At 37.9% G+C, this 21028-nt stretch overlaps 1 protein-coding gene across 1 annotated transcript in view; it reads left to right on the forward strand.

Annotated features, from left to right (window-relative positions):
* Sc2 (trans-2,3-enoyl-CoA reductase Sc2) overlaps positions 1-16678 on the forward strand; it is a 38592-nt gene extending 21914 nt beyond the window's left edge. The window contains exons 3-7 of the mRNA XM_053797943.2: positions 3430-3535; positions 3823-4030; positions 6858-7074; positions 9850-10042; positions 16552-16678. Coding sequence (XP_053653918.1) covers positions 3430-3535; positions 3823-4030; positions 6858-7074; positions 9850-10042; positions 16552-16676 — 849 coding nt within the window. The 3' untranslated portion in view covers positions 16677-16678. The remainder of the gene's footprint in view (positions 1-3429; positions 3536-3822; positions 4031-6857; positions 7075-9849; positions 10043-16551) is intronic.
* The last annotated feature ends 4350 nt before the right edge of the window (positions 16679-21028 follow it).

The following is a 21028-nucleotide window of genomic DNA, read 5'->3' on the forward strand; positions in this document are numbered from 1 at the left end:
ATAATTTCGCCAAAATCATTCTGAACCTAACGAAACAAATATATTTCACTGTGTTTGTTTAGTATTAAATTACATATTGTAAACAAATCTAAAATATATTTAGTTGGGTTAGACTAAAATAAATTGCACTTGATATAATAAGGTTAGGTAAGTTTTCTAAGTTCCTTTTGGTGCAAAATTATAAATTTCTACATCAACATTAATGAAAAAAATATATCTTTAAATGTATAAGAGAAAATTTTAGAAAGGACTTAATTTTAAATGAGTTCTTGCTAATTGACCAGTTATACATATTCGGCACGACATACATATATACTACTATATATATATATATATATATATATATATATAATTATACATATATATATATAATTATACATATACATATATATAATTATACATATACATATACAGTGGACCCCCGCTTAACGATCACCTCCAAATGCGACCAATTATGTAAGTGTATTTATGTAAGTGCGTTTGTACGTGTATGTTTAGGGGTCTGAAATGGACTAATCTACTTCACAATATTCCTTATGGGAAAAAATTCGGTCAGTACTGGCACCTGAACATACTTCTGGAATGAAAAAAGTTTTTAACCGGGGGTCCACTGTATATATATATATATATATATATATATTTTATTTATTTGTTTATTTATTTGTTTGTTTATTTATTTATTTATTCAACCAGTCAGCAGGGTGACCCAAAAAAGAAAGAAAATCCCCAAAAAGAATATACTTTCATCATTATTCAACACTTTCACCACACTCACACATTATCACTGTTTTTGCAGAGGCGCTCAGAATACAACAGTTTAGAAGCATATACGTATAAAGATACACAACATATCCCTCCAAACTGCCAATATATATATATTTATATATTCCAACAAGTTGGCCGTCTCCCACCGAGGCAGGGTGACCCAAAAAGAAAGAAAAAATCCCAAAAAAGAAAATACTTTCATCATCATTCAACACTTTCACCTCACTCACACATAATCACTGTTTTTGCAGAGTTGCCCAGAATACAACAGTTTAGAAGTACATACGTGTAAAAACAAATACACGTACGTATAAAAATAAATACGTATAAAATATGTACGTATTACTTATTACCAAACCTCTTTCTACACATAGCTCAATTAAAGGCTCCCCGTTTTCATTTACCCCTGGCACCCCAAATTTACCTATTACTCCCTCCACAACATTTTTACCCACTTTAGCATTAAAATCCCCAATCACAAGTACTCTCACGCTTGGTTCGAAACTACCCATGCATTCACTCAACATTTCCCAAAATGTCTCTCTCTCCTCTATACTTCTCTCTTCCCTAGGTGCATATATGCTTACTATAACCCACTTCTCACATCCAACCTTTATTTTTCTCCACATAATCCTTGAATTAATACATTTATAGTCCCTCTTTTCCTGCCATAGCTTATCCTTCAACATTATTGCTGCTACTCCTTTAGCTCTGACTCTATTTGAAACCCCTGACCAAATCCCATTTATTCCTCTCCACTGAAACTCACCCACCCACTTCAGCTTTGTTTCACTTAAAGCCAGGACATCCAGCTTCTTTTCGTTTATAAGATCCACAATCATCTCTTTCTTATCATTTGCACAACATCCACGCACATTCAGCATTAGATTAAGAGATTAAGATTAAGGATAAGATTAAGATTAAGAGTTCTTACCTTTATTTACAAGCTAACTGCTGTTACCTACCTTGGCTCATTTGTTACGAGACATACAAATAGGGAATAGGATGAAGTTGGAGCCATCTGTGTTTCTTTCAAATTGTCTCCATTTTTCTTCTTACCTTTATATATTTATTCCTGGTTACATTGCTCACTTCTAGGTTCTCCTTTGTTTCCTGTACAGCGGATCCCCGGTTTTCATAATTAATCTATTCCAGAGAGAGTGACTAAACCAGAATCTGACGAATTCTGAATTAATTTTCCCCATAAGAAATAATGGAAATCCAATTAACCCATTTCAGACACCCAAAAGTATTTACAAAAAAAATGTTTTCTACATGAAATATACATTTATCTACACAGAAAACAATGATACATGAATAAAACAATAAGAACATCACACTTACCTTTATTGAAGAGATGGTGATGTATGGAAGATGGGAGGAGGGGAGAGGATGGAGGAGTTTACAATTGTTTGGACGGGGAATCCCCTTCCATAAAGACTTCAGGTACCAAGCCATTATCCTGGGTTACTTCCCTTCTTTGTTTTTTAATGCCACTAGGACCAGCTTGAGTCACTGGACCCCTGTCGCTCAAAAAAGTGTTCCAGAGAGGTCTGTTTCTGGCGTATGTTAGGAATTGTGTTCGGAGACAGGACAAGATAGTCCTTCAATTTGAAAGCTCTACGGCTTATTTATCTAGCACAAATCATATAATGTGATATAATAAACAGTATTAATAACATAGAAGCATGATATATACTCTAGAATGAATAAAATGTGGCATTAAGAATGTCAAGAGTGGTGGTGTTTGTTTTTGGGTGTATAAGGGCCACTGAAAGATAAGCCTTACATAGTGGTGGTGAAGGCGGCAGCAAGAGACACCAGAGGCGGCGGTGTTAGTCAGTAGCCCTATATACCTCCGACAACAATGGAGGAATCAGTTTCGTGCTATCCTTTTTCTCTCGATTAATCACTTGGCTTACTTGCTACACTTTATTGCTTCAGTATCATACATATTGCAGAATCACTGAAAAAAGCACATTCTCCCCTATTTCTCAGCCCTTTACCAAAGGGCTGGCTGGCACTAGGAACTTTCTTTGGTCCCATGGTGGCTTATTTAGCAGTTGCAAGCACTAAAAAGCATGGAATAATACAAAACATATCGTATGAACACGTGGGATCATCCTCATTGGCTGATAAACAATGGCACACTGGCTGTAAATGGTGTCAGACCGCTCGGGCCGTGCGGACACATTCAGGATGAATGACTAATGCCGAGTTCAGTGACGATCACCAAGCCAATATTTTGACGAAAAAACATTACTTATTCCGAATACTACGAATTCCGATGACGACGTAATCCAGGGATCCACTGTATCTAATTCATTTTTGTCTTTGCCACTCACCATCCACAGGCATTCTCCATTTTTTGTTACGCTTTGTCTTGAGGCTTTCTTTTAGGGGAATAGTTGAGACATCATAAACTATTATTTTATTTGGGGGTTGGGGAAATGTGAGGGGAAATACTACACATGAAAGATTTGGTATTTGTAGTCAGGTCTGGGTTAGGCATTTGTGGGGTTGACTCTGGTTATTGTTACAAGTTACTACATTTTCATGCATATAGACCCATATACATGTACTATTGTTTCATAATAGTAGTATGTATGTAAATACTGTAAGTTAAGTTGCTTTGATGCAGAACTTATCTTAATTTCTTGGCAGTTGAAATCAACTAGCACCATTTTGGATGTTAAGAAAAGTGTTCAGCAGCAGAAGACTGTTCTTCACCCAGGTAGACAAGAGGTCAGGTTGGAACAGAAAGGCAAAAGTAAGTTAACTTTGAATAATGTCCTAAAACATTTGTAATTAATGTAGTTTTGTGCAATTCCAAGAATAAGGCTTATGCTCTTTCTCTGTAATTTTCTGTCTTTACACCAAGCTTGAGAGTTTCTAATTTTCTGACAGATTTTAAGGATTACTAAACTTATTGTTGCATTAACTAGACAGTTCTTTATAGGCAATCTGAAGAATCCTCAGAGTAGCTACATAGAAGAGATGACTGTACAGTTGTACATTTAGTAATTCATTTGTATATTTTTCCCCTGACACTTACAGGCCTGCAAGATTCAGATGTCCTACAGAAACTTGGCATCAGGTCAGACAGTAAATTGTATGTGAAGGATCTGGGGCCACAAATTGGTTGGAAAACAGTATTTTTTGCTGAGTATGCTGGCCCTATGCTCCTGTACTTGTGGATCTATCAACGACCTTGGCTTTTCTATGGAGACAAAGGACATTCTTCACCAATTTCGTTATGCACTCAGTAAGTAATACTGTATTGAAAAGTATTGTGCTTCATAAGTTTTAGACAATAATTTTTTTATTTAATAAAGTATAATACAGTACGTAAGTATCTAAAGAAAATTTGAATGCAATGTTATGTAAGATACAGTAAACATGCAAATACATTTTGTTTTTAATGTCTAACACTATGTACACTACTTTAGCCTGGCATTGCTCTGCTTGGAACATACTGTATAATTGGGAGATTGGTAGGTTGGTAGACAGCAATTACCCAGGGAAGTATGTACTACCATTCACCAAATGAGTGTAATATGGAAACCTGTAATTGTTTTACACTGAGGTAAGATTGCTGGTACCTTTTTCTTTGTCTCAAACACCTAGAAAACAGGTACATCTTGCTACTGCTACTTACACTTAGGTCACACTACATATGCATGTACATGCATATGTAGTGTTTTCTTAATCATTTATTGTTCTTATTTATTTCCTTTCATCTCCATGGGGAAGTGGAATGAGAATCCTTCCTCCATAAGCCATAGAAATGAACAAAATTTTGAAAAAGTTGAGGAAGTTTGCATTGCATTCGTTGATTTAGAAAAGACATATAGGGTGGATAGGGGAGCAATATGACAAATGTTGTAAGTGTATGAAAAAAAACAAGTTTTTATAAGGATTGTGAGGTTCGTGTTAGAGTATGTAGGAGAGGAGATTATTTTCCACTAAAAGTAGGCCTTAGGGATGCATGATGTCACCATGGTTGTTTAACATATTTAAAGATGATGCTGGGGAGAGGTGTGAGATTAGAATAAGCAGAATCTAATACAGGATAGTATGTGTCATAGTTGCTTCATGCCAGTGACACTGCTTTTGGGAGATTCTGAAGAGAAGTTGCAAAGGCTGGTAGATGAATTTGGAGGGTATGTAAAAGAAGGATATTAAAAGTGAATGTGGGGAATGAGGTAACAGATGATGTAGGTAATGATGAAAGAGTGGATATCAGTTTGGGTGGAGGGAGTATATGGAAGAAGTGAATGTATTCAGATATTTGGGAGTTGACTTGTCGGCAGATGGGTATATGAAAGACAAGGTGAACCATAGAATTGATGAGGGAAAAAAGGTGGATGGTTCATTGAGGCATCTCAGAAGACAAAGAACATTGTCCATGGAGGCAGAAAAGGGACTATATGAGAGTAAAGTGGTACCAGCACTTATATGGGTGTCAAGCATGGGTTTTGAATGTTGCTGCAAGGAGGAGGATGGAGGCAGTGAAAAATGTTGTCTGATGATAATTTTTTTTTTTTTCAACAAGTCGGCCGTCTCCCACCGAGGCAGGGTGACTTCCCATTTCCAGTACTCAAGTCCGGTTATATAAAATAACCGGTTTCCCTGAATCCCTTCACTAAATATTACCCTGCTCACACTCCAGCAGCTCGTCAGGTCCCAAATACCATTTGTCTCCATTCACTCCTATCAAACACGCTCACGCACGCTTGAAGTCCAAACCCCTCGCCCACAACACCTCCTTTACCCCCTCCCTCCAACCTTTTCGAGGATGACCCCTACCCCGCCTTCCTTTCCCTACAGATTTATACACTCTCCATGTCATTCTACTTTGATCCATTCTCTCTAAATGATCAAACCACCTCAACAAACCCTCTTCGGCCCTCTGACTAATACTTTTATTAACTCCACACCTTCTAATTTCCACACTCCGACTTTTCTGCATAATATTTACACCACACATTGCTCTTAGACAGGACATCTCCACTCCCTCCAACTTCCGCCTTGTTGCAGCATTTACAACCCAAGCTTCACACCCATATAAGAGTGTTGGTACTACTATACTTTCATACATTCCCTTCTTTGCCTCCATAGATAACATTTTTTGCCTCCACATATACCTCAATGCACCACTCACTTTTTTTCCTTCATCAATTCTATGATTAACCTCATCCTTCATAAATCCATCCGCCGACACATCAACTCCCAAATATCTGAAAACATTCACTTCTTCTATACTCCTCCTCCCCAATTTGATATCCAATTTTTCTTTATCTAAATCATTTGATACTCTCATCACCTTACTCTTTTCTATGTTCACTTTCAATTTTCTACCTTTATACACATTCCCAAATTCGTCCACTAACCTTTGCAATTTTTCTTTAAAATCTCTCATAAGCACAGTATCATCAGCAAAAAGTAACTGTGTCACTTACCATTTTGTATTTAATTCCCCATAATTTAATCCCACCCCTCTCCCGAACACCCTAGCGTTTACTTCTTTTACAACCCCATCTATAAATATTAACCCGTAAACGGTCCAAACGTATATACTATACAGTGGAACCTCGGTGTGTAACCTTAATTCATTCCAGAAGGCTGCTCGAGTGCCGCTCCGTTTGAGTATCGAACAAGTTCTTCCCAACCAATTTTCTGTTTGGTTGGCTGTTATCACTAATCTTCATAGGCTTTTGTATTTATACAAATAATACAAAAAAAAAAAAAAGCGAAAAAACACGGAATAGTTTACAGCGAAGTTCTGGCAGGTTGTGTTTGTTTGGTCGAGTGATGAGCTTTGTTCGAGTAGGGAGCTGGTCATATACAGAGGTTCCACTGTACTCATTTGCTATACCTTTTTTTTTTTTTTCTTTTTACACCAGCCTTCTGTAACATTAGATAGTCTTGCATATATGATAAGGAAACTTTTCATGGTATATTGGATATACAGCTGTGATACAGTCTTGTATACAGCTTAAGGTACTGTTAGTTTCTTAAAATTTTATATTTGTGTATATTGAGTTCACTTTTTACTTTTTTTTTATTCAGAACGTTATCATTGTTTTCAGCATTGCTGCTGGTTGTTGGACGTTTCATTATGCAAAACGACTTCTTGAAACTCAATTTGTGCACCGTTTTTCACATGGTACAATGCCTCTCTTTAACTTGTTCAAGAATTGTACATACTACTGGGGTTTCACTGCGTATGTTGCCTACCATGTGAACCACCCCCTCTTTACACCTCCAAGTAATCTACAGTTGTATGCTGCTTTGGCTGCATTTTTAGTAAGTATAGCATTTAAAATATATACGTACAATAACGTAATTGTATTTTCTTGGACTGATACAATTTTACTATGTAAGTGGGTTGAGCTATATCTTTTTTTACTGGATGGCCATATTTTCTTTACATGTTGCAGTTTCACCTAATGTAAATTCAAGATGTCAGGATAATAGTATTGAAATCTCTTATCTCTATATGTATATGGGTGAGTATCAGGTGTACATTGGAATAACACAGTGAATCTGTGTGGGGGTGGATGTTTACCCTCCGACTGCAATAGGTCTACTCCATATTCAGAGTACAGATGCTGCCCTTCTTACCTCCAGAACTTAAGTTTGGTTAATTGGTTTACTCTGAATCCCTTCAGAAAGGATACCTTGCTCACACTCCAACTGCCATTCATTATAGACCACTTGTTTACCTTCACTCCTATCAAACATGCTCACACATGCTCAAGCCTCTTTTATCCCATCTCCAACTGTTCCTGGGATGACCCCTTCCCCCTACCTGGCCTACCTTCCACCCAAGATTTAAATGCCCTCTTCGTCATCCTTTTCCTCTTCATTCTCCATACATGCTCAAATCATCTCAACAACCCCTGGGCTCTCTTGGTGACCCCACATTATTTTTTAATTGCTATGCTCTGCATTCTCTGCATGATATTCAAACCACACATTGCTCTCAAGCATGACGTCTCCATTTCCTCTATCTTCATTCTTGCTGCAGCAATCAAAACCCATACCTCAGTGGAAAGGAAGGCCAAACAGGAAATGTACCAAAGTACAGAGGTACCAACATTTTTGTACCTTTGTACTCTGGTACATTTCCTGTTTGGCCTTCCTAACCAAAATAAGTGTCACTTACCTGATTCAGCTGCCATGGCCCTGGAATGATCTTCTAAAAGCAAGGCACACAGAATATGTGTATTAGTTAGGCATACTACATAATGCAAGGCATATGTAAGTATCTAATGCATAAAGCAAGGCATATGGAATGTATCTATTATATAAAGCAAGGCATGTAGTATTCAGGGAAACCGGTTATTTTCATATAGTCGGACTTGAGTCCTGGAAATGGGAAGTACAATGCCTGCACTTTAAAGGAGGGGTTTGGGATATTGGCAGTTTGGAGGGATATGTTGTGTATCTTTATGTGTGTATGCTTCTAGACTGTTGTATTCTGAGCACCTCTGCAAAAACAGTGATGATGTGCGAGTGTGGTGAAAGTGTTGAATGATGATGAAAGTATTTTCTTTTTGGGGATTTTCTTTCTTTTTTTTGGGTCACCCTGCCTCGGTGGGAGACGGCCGACTTGTTGAAAAAAAAAAAAAAATGTAGTATTTGTCTGTTACATAAAGCAAGGCATACAGAATGGATTTACTACATAAAGCAAGGGATATGGAATGAATCTACAACATAAAGCAAGGCATATGAAATGCATCTACTAATCAGGTAATGAGTTGGGCTTGAACCTATGACAGGCGAGTCCTAAAACTCGCAGGCCAGTGCGCTGACCACTTGATCCTTTTGATGATTTGTTTGCAATCTTTTCATTATGATTGTTAGTTCATCTACTTCATAAAACAAGGCACTGAATGTTGTTCATTGTGTCTGCCACTTAGTAATGCACACCTGTAAGTAAAACTGCTGGGGTTTTGTCTTTTATTTATTTTACTTAATTTACTTAATCCCACTGTGCTTTTGGGAGATTCTGAAGAGAAGTTGCAGAGGTTGGTGGATGAATTTGGTAGGGTATGTAAAAGAAGAAAATTAAAAGTGAATATAGGAAAGAGTAAGGTGATAAGGATAACAAAAATATTAGGCGACAAAAGATTGGATATCAGATTGGAGGGAGAGAGTATGGAGGAGGTGAATGTTTTCAGATATTTAGGAGTGGACTTGTCAGCAGATGGGTCTATGAAGCATGAGGTGAATCATAGAATTGATGAGGGAAAAAGGGCGAGTGGTGCACTGAGGAGTCTGTGGAGACAAAGAACTTTGTCCGTGGAAGCAAAGAGAGGAATGTGTGAGAGCATAGTTATACCAAGACTCTTATATGGGTGTGAAGCATGAGTGATGAATGTTGCAACGAGGAGAAGGCTGGAGGCAGTGGAGATGTCATGTCTGAGGGCAATGTGTGGTGTGAATATAATGCAGAGAATTCATAGTTTGGAAATTAGGAGGCAGTGCAGGATTACCAAAACTATTATCCAGAGAGCTGAGGAGGGGTTGTTGAGGTGGTTCGGGCATGTAAAGAGAATGGAACGAAACAGAACGACTTTGAGTGTGTATAAATCTGTAGTGGAGGGAAGGCGGGGTAGGGGTCGACTTAGGAAAAGTTGGAGGGAGGGGGTAAAGGAGGTTTTGTGTGTGAGGGGCTTGGACTTCCAGCAAGCATGCGTGAGCGTGTTTGATAGGAGTGAATGGAGACAAATGGGTTTTAATACTTGACATGCTGTTGGAATGTGAGCAAAGTAACATTTATGAAAGGATTCAGGGAAACCGGCATACCGGACTTGAGTCCTGGAGATGGGAAGTACAGTGTCTGCACTCTGAAGGAGGGGTGTTAATGTTGCAGTTTTAAACCTTTAGTGTAAAACACCCCTCTGGCAAGACAGTAATGGAGTGAATAATGAAAGTTTTTCTTTTCTGGGCCACCCTGCCTTGGTAGGAATTGACCTGTGTGTTAATAAAGAAAAAAATCATCATCATTAATTTCGCTTTATACATTTGCTGAGATTTTGTATTTAAATTAATTTTCCTTTTTACCCCCAAAAGCTGTGTGAATTTGGAAACTTCAGCATTCACATGGCTCTCCGTAACTTGCGACCACCAGGAAGTAAAGAACGTAAGATCCCGTACCCTGATAGTAACCCAATGACACAGCTCTTTAATGCAGTCTCCTGCCCTAATTACACATATGAATTTGGCTCATGGGTGGCTTTTACTGTCATGACACAATGTTTACCAGGTGAGTAAAATTATGTACAAGTACCATCCGACTTACAACCTGCTCGGCATACGACCACTCATACTTATGACCATACGTCTGAAATACAAAACAAAATAAAATCATTACAATAACTATGATGTTGATATACAGTAGTAAAACCTTAAAAAGTAACATACGGTACTGTGTAGGTACTTTATACTATAGCAAAGGTTTGACATTATGCCCTACCCAGTATGTCAGCAGTTTTCTAAGGTTCGACTTGCATCCATCTTGAGTTATGACTGGTTGGTCGGAACCAAGCTCGATCACAAGTTGGATGGTACTTGTACCAACTTTTATCTAAATTCTCAGTTTTTATTTTTATTTCCATATTCTACTTTTTCATGCATACTATCATTTGTTATATGCCTTATGTTTTGTCATTATTATATGCCATATGTTTTGTCATTTATTATATGCCATATGTTTTGTCATTTGTCACATATCATATGTTTTGTCATTATATGTCATATGTTTTGTCATTTGTTACCTGGAGTTTACCTGGAGAGAGTTTCGGGGGTCAACGCCCCCGCGGCCCGGTCTGTGACCAGGCCTCCTGGTGGATCAGCGCCTGATCAACCAGGCTGTTGCTGCTGGCTGCACGCAAACCAACGTACGAGCCACAGTCCGGCTGATCAGGAACTGACTTTAGGTGCTTGTCCAGTGCCAGCTTGAAGACTGCCAGGGGTCTGTTGGTAATCCCCCTTATGTGTGCTGGGAGGCAGTTGAACAGTCTCGGGCCCCTGACACTTATTGTATGGTCTCTTAACGTGCTAGTGACACCCCTGCTTTTCATTGGGGGGATGGTGCATCGTCTGCCAAGTCTTTTGCTTTCGTAGTGAGTGATTTTCGTGTGCAAGTTCGGTACTAGTCCCTCTAGGATTTTCCAGGTGTATATAATCATGTATCTCTCCCTCCTGCGTTCCAGGGAATACAGGTTTAGAAACCTCAAGCGCTCCCAGTAATTGAGGTGTTTTATCTCTGTTATGCGCGCCGTGAAAGTTCTCTGTACATTTTCTAGGTCGGCAATTTCACCTGCCTTGAAAGGTGCTGTTAGAGTGCAGCAATATTCCAGCCTAGATAGAACAAGTGACCTGAAGAGTGTCATCATGGGCTTGGCCTCCCTAGTTTTGAAGGTTCTCATTATCCATCCTGTCATTTTTCTAGCAGATGCGATTGATACAATGTTATGGTCCTTGAAGGTGAGATCCTCCGACATAATCACTCCCAGGTCTTTGACGTTGGTGTTTCGCTCTATTTCGTGGCCAGAATTTGTTTTGTACTCTGATGAAGATTTAATTTCCTCATGTTTACCATATCTGAGTAATTGAAATTTCTCATCGTTGAACTTCATATTGTTTTCTGCAGCCCACTGAAAGATTTGGTTGATGTCCGCCTGGAGCCTTGCAGTGTCTGCAATGGAAGACACTGTCATGCAGATTCGGGTGTCATCTGCAAAGGAAGACACGGTGCTGTGGCTGACATCCTTGTCTATGTCGGATATGAGGATGAGGAACAAGATGGGAGCTAGTACTGTGCCTTGTGGAACAGAGCTTTTCACCGTAGCTGCCTCGGACTTTACTCTGTTGACGACTACTCTCTGTATTCTGTTAGTGAGGAAATTATAGATCCATCGACCGACTTTTCCTGTTATTCCTTTAGCGCGCATTTTGTGCGCTATTACGCCATGGTCACACTTGTCGAAGGCTTTTGCAAAGTCTGTATATATTACATCTGCATTCTTTTTGTCTTCTAGTGCATTTAGGACCTTGTCGTAGTGATCCAGTAGCTGAGACAGACAGGAGCGACCTGTTCTAAACCCATGTTGCCCTGGGTTGTGTAACTGATGGGTTTCTAGATGGGTGGTGATCTTGCTTCTTAGGACCCTTTCAAAGATTTTTATGATATGGGATGTTAGTGCTATTGGTCTGTAGTTCTTTGCTGTTGCTTTACTGCCCCCTTTGTGGAGTGGGGCTATGTCTGTTGTTTTTAGTAACTGAGGGACGACCCCCGTGTCCATGCTCCCTCTCCATAGGATGGAAAAGGCTCGTGATAGGGGCTTCTTGCAGTTCTTGATGAACACAGAGTTCCATGAGTCTGGCCCTGGGGCAGAGTGCATGGGCATGTCATTTATCGCCTGTTCGAAGTCATTTGGCCTCAGGATAACATCGGATAGGCTTGTGTTAATCAAATTTTGTGGCTCTCTCATAAAAAATTCATTTTGATCTTCGACTCTCAGTCTGGTTAGCGGCTTGCTAAAAACTGAGTCATATTGGGACTTGAGTAGCTCACTCATTTCCTTGCTGTCATCTGTGTAGGACCCATCTTGTTTAAGTAGGGGCCCAATACTGGGCGTTGTTCTCGATTTTGATTTGGCATAGGAGAAGAAATACTTTGGGTTTCTTTCGATTTCATTTATAGCTTTTGTCATTTGTTATACACCATATATTTTGTTATTTTCTGTATGCCATATGTTATGCTGCACATGTACAGTCATCTGTAGTATTCCATATGTACTATGGTCTGTTATATTCTACATGTACTATCATCTGTTATATTCCGAGCTCTTTGCTCAAGCTTAATTATATTCCATTTAGTTTTTGTACATAACAATCGTGTAAATTGCTAAAGGACATACAGTGCAGTCGGAATGGGTAAAGTAGGTTTAGGATGTTAAATTTGGGAACAATGTAACAAAGAGGTCTCGTGTGAAACAAGACCAGCTAATACGTCTGGAAATGGCCTACAGAATAACCATAGGAGAATATAGAGAAAGATTGAAAAGCATGGCGCATTGCTCAATACCTAGGCCAGTCTCTCAAAATATACCATAGTTTTTTTTTCATCAAACCTGCCATATCCCACTGAGGCAGGGTGACCCAAAAAGACAAACAAAAGTTTCTCTTTTTGAATTTAGTAATTTATACAGGAGAAGGGGTTACTAGCCCCTTGTTCCTGGCATTTTAGTCGCCTCTTACAACACGCATGGCATATGGAGGAAGAATTCTGTTCCACTTCCCCATGGAGGTAAGAGGAAATAAACAAGAACAAGAACTAGAAAGAAAATAGAAGAAAACCCAGAGGGGTGTGTATATATATCCTTGTACATGTATGTGTAGTGTGACCTAAGTGTAAGTAGAAGTAGCAAGACGTACCTGAAATCTTGCATATTTATGAGACAGACAAAAGACACCAGCAATCCTACCATCATGTAAAACAGTTACAGGCTTTCGTTTTACACTCGCTTGGCAGGACGGTAGTACCTCTCTGGGCGGCTGCTGTCTACCAACCTACTACCTAGACCATACAGTTGTGATGACCTAACAATTTTCTCATAGCTCAGCAAGGTGACCTTCTATGAGATAACTTTGGCTCATGACAGAAATGTTAAAAGCAGGGAGGATATAGTGTTAGTGGTTTGAATTTTTGTTTAATAAATGTATGAAAGAGGGGAAGATACCTAGGGATTGGCAGAGAGCATGTATTATTCCTTTATATAAAGGGAAGGGGGACAAAAGAGATTGTAAAAATTATGGAGGAATTAGTTTACTGAGTATACCAGGAAAAGTACGGTAGGGTTATTATTGAAAGAATTAGAGGTAAGACAGAGAGTAGGATTTCGGATGAGCAAGGAGGTTTTAGAGTGGGTAGGGGATGTGTAGATCAAGTGTTTACATTGAAGCATATATGTGAACAGTATTTAGATAAAGGTAGGGAAGTTTTCATTGCGTTTATGGATTTAGAAAAGGCATATGATAGTGGATATAGGAGCAATGTGGCAGATGTTGCAAGTATATGGAATAGGTAGTAAGTTACTAAATGCTGTAAAGAGTTTTTATGAGGATAGTGAGACTCAGGCTAGGGTGTGTAGAAGAGAGGGAGACTACTTCCTGGTAATAGTAGGTCTTAGATATGGATGTGTAATATCGCCATGGTTGTTTAATATACTTACAGCTGGGGTTGTAGAAGAAGTAAATGCTAGAGTGTTGGAGAGAGGGGTGGGATTAAATTATTGGGAATCAAATACAAACTGGGAATTGACACAGTTACCCTTTGCTGATGATACTGTGCTTATGGGAGATTCTAAAGAAAAATTTCAAAGGTTAGTGGACAAGTTTGGGAGTATGTGTAAAGGTAGAAAGTTGAAAGTGAAGATAGAAAAGAGTAAGGTGATGAGGGTATCAAATGATTTAGACAAAGAAAAATTGGATATCAAATTAGAGAGAGGGAGTATGGAAGAAGTAAATGTTTTCAGATATTTGGGAGTTGACGTCGCTGTATAGCCCTTGTGGCTTAGCGCTTTTTGATTATAATAATAATGGGAGTTGACGTGTCAGCGGATGGATTTATGAGGGATGAGGTTAATCATAGAATTGATGAAGGAAAAAATGTGAGTGATGCATTGAGGTATATGTGGAGGAAAAAACCTTATCTATGGAGGCAAAGAAGGGAATGTATAAAAGTATAGTGGTACCAACACACTTATATGGGTGTGAAGCTTGGGTTGTAAATGCTGCAGCGAGGAAACGGTTGGAGGCAGTGGAGATGTCCTGTATAAAATGTGGAAATTAGTGAAAGGTGTGGAGTTAATAAAAGTATGAGTAGAGAGCTGAAGAGGGTTTGTTGAGGCGGTTTGGTCATTTAAAGAGAATGGATCAAAGTAGAATGACATGGAGAGCGTATAAATCTGTAGGGTAAGGAAGGCGGGGTAGGGGTCGTCCTTGAAATAGTTGGAGGGAGGGGGTAAAGGAGGTTTTGTGGGTGAGGGGCTTGGATTTCCAGAAAGTGTGCATGAGCATGTTAGATAGGAGTGAATGGATACGAATGGTATTTGGAACTTGACGAGCTGTTGGAGTGTTGAGTAGGGTAATATTTAGTGAAGGGATTCAGGGAAACCGGTTATTTTTATATAACCGGATTTGAGTCCTGGAAATGGGAAGTATAATGCTTGCACTTTAAAGGAGGGGTTTGGGATATTGGCAGTTTGGAGGGATATGTTGTGTATCTTAATATGTATATTCTTCTAAGCTGTTGTATTCTGAGCACCTCTGCAAAAACAGTGATTAAGTGTGAGTGAGGTGAAAGCGTTGAATAATGATGAAAGTATTTTCTTTTTGGGGATTTTCTTTCTTTTTGGGTCACCCTGCCTCGGTGGGAGATGGCTGACTTGTTAAAAAAAAAAATTAGTATTATTACAATATTATAATCTGGTATAGTATATCGTATGTATAATTAGGATATACTACAAGTGTCATTAAAGTTAGGAGGGCTAGAAATCTTTTTAACATGAAGCAGCTTTTTGGGTTTTTAATAGGTCTAATTCAGTTATTGGCATGCCGTTAACCTTGATCAGTCATTCCTGGTTATATTTTATCATCCATGATAGAGAGTAAATCTTGTATTTCTGTGTAATTAAGAATTCAAAATGGAAGGCTGATGTAATGTAGAAGAGGCCTGAGGACATGACTAATGAACAGAAGGAATGTTTTAGTGTCAGGAATGTCTACATTGTTTATTTTGGACTCCGTGCTTTTAAACTGTTATTTTTTGTTTTATTTTTGTAAATTGACCAAATTACTGACTTTTGTGCTCTTTACTGAGAAGTTGAAATAGTTGAATGGGCAATTTCTTGTGCTCAGTCAATAGAACAGAAGGCATACTAGCAAAATAGGAAAGAATTTGCTATTTTGTTATTATGCCTTCTGTTCTGTCGACTGAGTAATGTCTTTAAATAGGAATCAATGGGTGAAATTGCCGTTGTGTAAATTGCCCCGAGAATCCTAACTTTGCGCCTGCATAATTCTGCAAGTTTTTCATCAAATTTCATACTTTTGGTGTAAGTGCCTTCAGAAAAAAATTCTCTGCTATTTCAGAAGAATAGTGCTGAGAGCACTATTATTTTTGGGGTCTGGAGTGTGAAAAGGTTAATGTTTATATAGTCACACAAAATTCTCTAAATCCAGGGAAAATAAGAGACTGAATGACAAGTGTGTGCTTGAGTGAGCTCAAGTAATAGTGGCATGGGTGACCTATGGCTTAGGGAACAATGAAAATAGACAGGTCCTTGACATGATTGCTTCAGCCCATACTGAATAAATGTTGGTACTCTAGAAGACAACTAGGTACCATTACTATGGTTAAAATTCAGAATTATGGACTTTTATCTGTTTTTTCCGATAATTAGAGCATTTGTTTGGACAATTTTTTTGCCCAAAATTACCAAAATCTGTTAGAGGTCATGCTATATTTAATTTTTTATGTCACCTTTACAGTTTTCAGGTTGACAAAAATATTTGTTAGCAGCAGATATGTGCAGTTATGGAAGGAAAGAAAGCAGAATTTAGTTATTTTGAATTCTTAATGTCTGAACTTGGTAGACATTTTGGAAACTTTGTTGTATTTTATGCATATGTATTGTCTTATATATATTTTATCCCCAGAAGCATCTCATTATCTGCCATTTTCATGTCAGTTCTTCCTACTTTCAGCTGGAATGTTTGCTCTTGCTGGATTCTATCAAATGGCTGTATGGGCTCTAGGTAAACATCGCAGCTACAAGAAAGACTTCAAAAATTACCCCCAAAGGAAAGCAATTCTTCCATTCCTTCTCTAAAAGATGTTTTGAAGTACATTATACAATATGTACTAAAAAAAAAAAATGAAGAAAGAGGTTTATGTTTTCAGATTATGTATATTGTAATACTTGTAATTGGGTTGTGAGTATAGTGTATGGCAGTTGGGGTGGCTGCCCACATCAAATTGTTATCTGTACCTAAAATCATAGTGCTAAATGACCCGTATGGGTTTAGTGCTTATTTTGTGAATGTTAAATGTAGTTGTAATCATAATTTTCTGGATGCACCAGCAGTGTAGCATTGCTACACACACGGCAAAAGTTCATTAAAGTTCAACAGTAATATATGAGGTTTTTTCAGGGAACAAGGGCATGTATAATATTTCATGACAGTTTGTTAGGTAAAAGGACACATGTTCAACCTATAAGAAAAATCTGTATTAAATTCCATAACTATCACTCAGATTCAGTAAAATGTTGTATTTGAGGTTAATCATAGAATTGATGAGGGAAAAAAGGTGAGTGGTGCGTTGAGGTATATGTGGAGTCAAAAAACGTTATCTATGGAGGCAAAGAAGGGAATGTATGAAAGTATAGTAGTACCAACACTCTTATATGGGTGTGAAGCTTGGGTGGTAAATGCAGCAGCGAGGAGACGGTTGGAGGCAGCGGAGATGTCCTGTTTAAGGGCAATGTGTGGTGTAAATATTATGCAGAAAATTCGGAGTGTGGAAATTAGGAGAAGGTGTGGAGTTAATAAAAGTATTAGTCAGAGGGCAGAAGAGGGGTTGTTGAGGTGGTTTGGTCATTTAGAGAGAATGGATCACAGTAGAATGACATGGAAAGCATATAAATCTATAGGGGAAGGAAGGCGGGGTAGGGGTCGTCCTCGAAAGGGTTGGAGAGAGGGGGTAAAGGAGGTTTTGTGGGTAAGGGGCTTGGACTTCCAGCAAGCGTGCGTGAGCGTGTTAGATAGGAGTGAATGGAGACGAATGGTACTTGGGACCTGACGATCTGTTGGAGTGTGAGCAGGGTAATATTTAGTGAAGGGATTCAGGGAAACCGGTTATTTTCATATAGTCGGACTTGAGTCCTGGAAATGGGAAGTACAATGCCTGCACTTTAAAGGAGGGGTTTGGGATATTGGCAGTTTGGAGGGATATGTTGTGTATCTTTATATGTTTATGCTTCTAGACTGTTGTATTCTGAGCACCTCTGCAAAAACAGTGATAATGTGCGAGTGTGGTGAAAGTGTTGAATGATGATGAAAGTATTTTCTTTTTGGGGATTTTCTTTCTTTTTTGGGTCACCCTGCCTCGGTGGGAGACGGCCGACTTGTTGAAAAAAAAAAAAAAAAAAAAACTCTAGAAGACAACTAGGTACCATTACTATGGTTAAAATTCAGAATTATGGACTTTTATCTGTTTTTTCCGATAATTAGAGCATTTGTTTGGACAATTTTTTTGCCCAAAATTACCAAAATCTGTTAGAGGTCATGCTATATTTAATTTTTTATGTCACCTTTACAGTTTTCAGGTTGACAAAAATATTTGTTAGCAGCAGATATGTGCAGTTATGGAAGGAAAGAAAGCAGAATTTAGTTATTTTGAATTCTTACTGTCTGAACTTGGTAGACATTTTGGAAACTTTGTTGTATTTTATGCATATGCATTGTCTTATATATATTTTATCCCCAGAAGCATCTCATCTGCCATTTTCATGTCAGTTCTTCCTACTTTCAGCTGGAATGTTTGCTCTTGCTGGATTCTATCAAATGGCTGTATGGGCTCTAGGTAAACATCGCAGCTACAAGAAAGACTTCAAAAATTACCCCCAAAGGAAAGCAATTCTTCCATTCCTTCTCTAAAAGATGTTTTGAAGTACATTATACAATATGTACTAAAAAAAAAAAATGAAGAAAGAGGTTTATGTTTTCAGATTATGTATATTGTAATACTTGTAATTGGGTTGTGAGTATAGTGTATGGCAGTTGGGGTGGCTGCCCACATCAAATTGTTATCTGTACCTAAAATCATAGTGCTAAATGACCCGTATGGGTTTAGTGCTTATTTTGTGAATGTTAAATGTAGTTGTAATCATAATTTTCTGGATGCACCAGCAGTGTAGCATTGCTACACACACGGCAAAAGTTCATTAAAGTTCAACAGTAATATATGAGGTTTTTTCAGGGAACAAGGGCATGTATAATATTTCATGACAGTTTGTTAGGTAAAAGGACACATGTTCAACCTATAAGAAAAATCTGTATTAAATTCCATAACTATCACTCAGATTCAGTAAAATGTTGTATTTGTTACTTCTTCATTCTCTGTACCATGGTAAAATCAGCTCGTTGAATCCTTAAAACTTCGAGAAACTAATAACTTGGACAGGTGAGCAATTCTTTCCATTTTTATCCACTTGTCACTAAATAGTTTATTATAAATCCTTATATTTGTTAGTTAAGTGAAAGAAAACCATAAGCTGGAGATAAATGGTATAAAATACCGAAACAATGAAAAAATAAATATAAATGCTGTATGTGATCCTTTATTGACCTGTCCAACATTCTCCACCTGACTCTCCACTGTATACATGTATAACTCTTTAGCACTTGGTCATGATTATAATAATTATGACTAGATAAAGCCCACTGTGTGGGTGAAACGAAGTTAATAATGGATCGCATTATACTGCATTTGTTTATTTTTCTAAAACCATGAGCTGCTGAGTTTCAGGAAACAGAAATAATACATTTTAAATTAGCACTAAAATTTCTGGAAATTTTGACAAATCTTTAAAACAAAATTCTAAAATTCTTAGCAATTTTATATAAGCCTGCTGAGTCTGCTTTGATTATATATTGACTGATTTAAATTTACTAAATAAATTTTTTAGCCATTCTGTATAGAAATTTACTCTAAATGTGAATGAGTAATAAAATTATGGAGAGCTGAAACACTCACACTGTGCCTATACTGTATAGTGATAGTGTATCTATAATCATATGTATAGTGTATATTTTTTTTGTTTCTATTAACCACATAGCATATAGCTCGCAGAGCTGTGATTGGGATTGAGATTACGAGCTGTGAATTTTATGTAGAAATTTGAATTGTTTATGACAGGAAATCATTTTAAAAAATATAAAATATATATATATATATATATATAGATGTATATTCTATTTCCAAAACTATTTACCTGGAGTTTACCTGGAAATGAAATGAAATATTGTATTTAAGATGGCAAAAAAAAACACTGATATTGAATGGAAATTTTTAGCAAAATTACACACAAAAAAAAGGTTATATTCCACCTTCCCACAACCCTGAAAAGGAACCTGTGGGCATTTTGCAGATTATTCTTCTCTGTCATTCCAATAGATTGTGGAAGAATTAATAATGCTTTCACAACCTGTATCTTCTAAATTTTTTTTTTTTTTCAACAAGTCGGCTGCCTCCCACCGAGGCAGGGTGACCCAAAAAAGAAAGAAAATCCCCAAAAAGAAAATACTTTCATCATCATTCAACACTTTCACCACACTCGCACATTATCACTGTTTTTGCAGAGGTGCTCAGAATACAACAGTTTAGAAGCAGACACACATAAAGATACACAACATATCCCTCCAAACTGCCAATATCCTAAACCCCTCCTTTAAAGTGCAGGCATTGTACTTCCCATTTCCAGGACTCAAGTCCGACTATATGAAAATAACCAGTTTCCCTGAATCCCTTCACTAAATATTACCTTGCTCACACTCCAACAGATCGTCAGGTCCCAAGTACCATTCGTCTCCATTCACTCCTATCTAACATGCTCTCACACGCGTTTATAAAGAAGCTGGATAATTACCATAGGTGGAAAGGGCTTGGAAGATGCAAATATCGAATTCTATTATTTAACTTTATGAAAGGTCAGGATTTCACGTAAACTTCTGGATTGTGATGGAATTGGAGATTCACTGCATGAATGTGTAGCTGATAAATCTGAAGCAACTGCATGATGCTATCATGTCAGCATGAATCAGAATCTATCTCTAAGAAATGTTTCCAGTCACTTGTTGAATTCTAGCTGGAGCTGCAACTGCAACTAGAATGTTGCTGCAGTGCTATTACTGCATCACAATAAGGAAACATGCAGGACATCAGATAGTGTGACCAAAACAAATTGTTTAACAATTGAGTTGAAGTAGTCACCACTGTGGGTGGATCTAAGTTTGCAGTTGTAGGCATAAGATCAACAAAGAAGAGGTTGACCATTGCTGAAGTTGATTTGGGAGGTAGGAGAGGAGCTGGAATAAGGTAACCCAAGAATTGGCAGCCCTGGGACATCCTAAGCTAGAGATTTTGGTAGAGGAGTTTTAGTAGGTAGTGGTGGTAGACCCA

Source organism: Cherax quadricarinatus, chromosome 15 (assembly GCF_038502225.1).
Source record: "Cherax quadricarinatus isolate ZL_2023a chromosome 15, ASM3850222v1, whole genome shotgun sequence".
NCBI lineage: Eukaryota > Metazoa > Arthropoda > Malacostraca > Decapoda > Parastacidae > Cherax > Cherax quadricarinatus.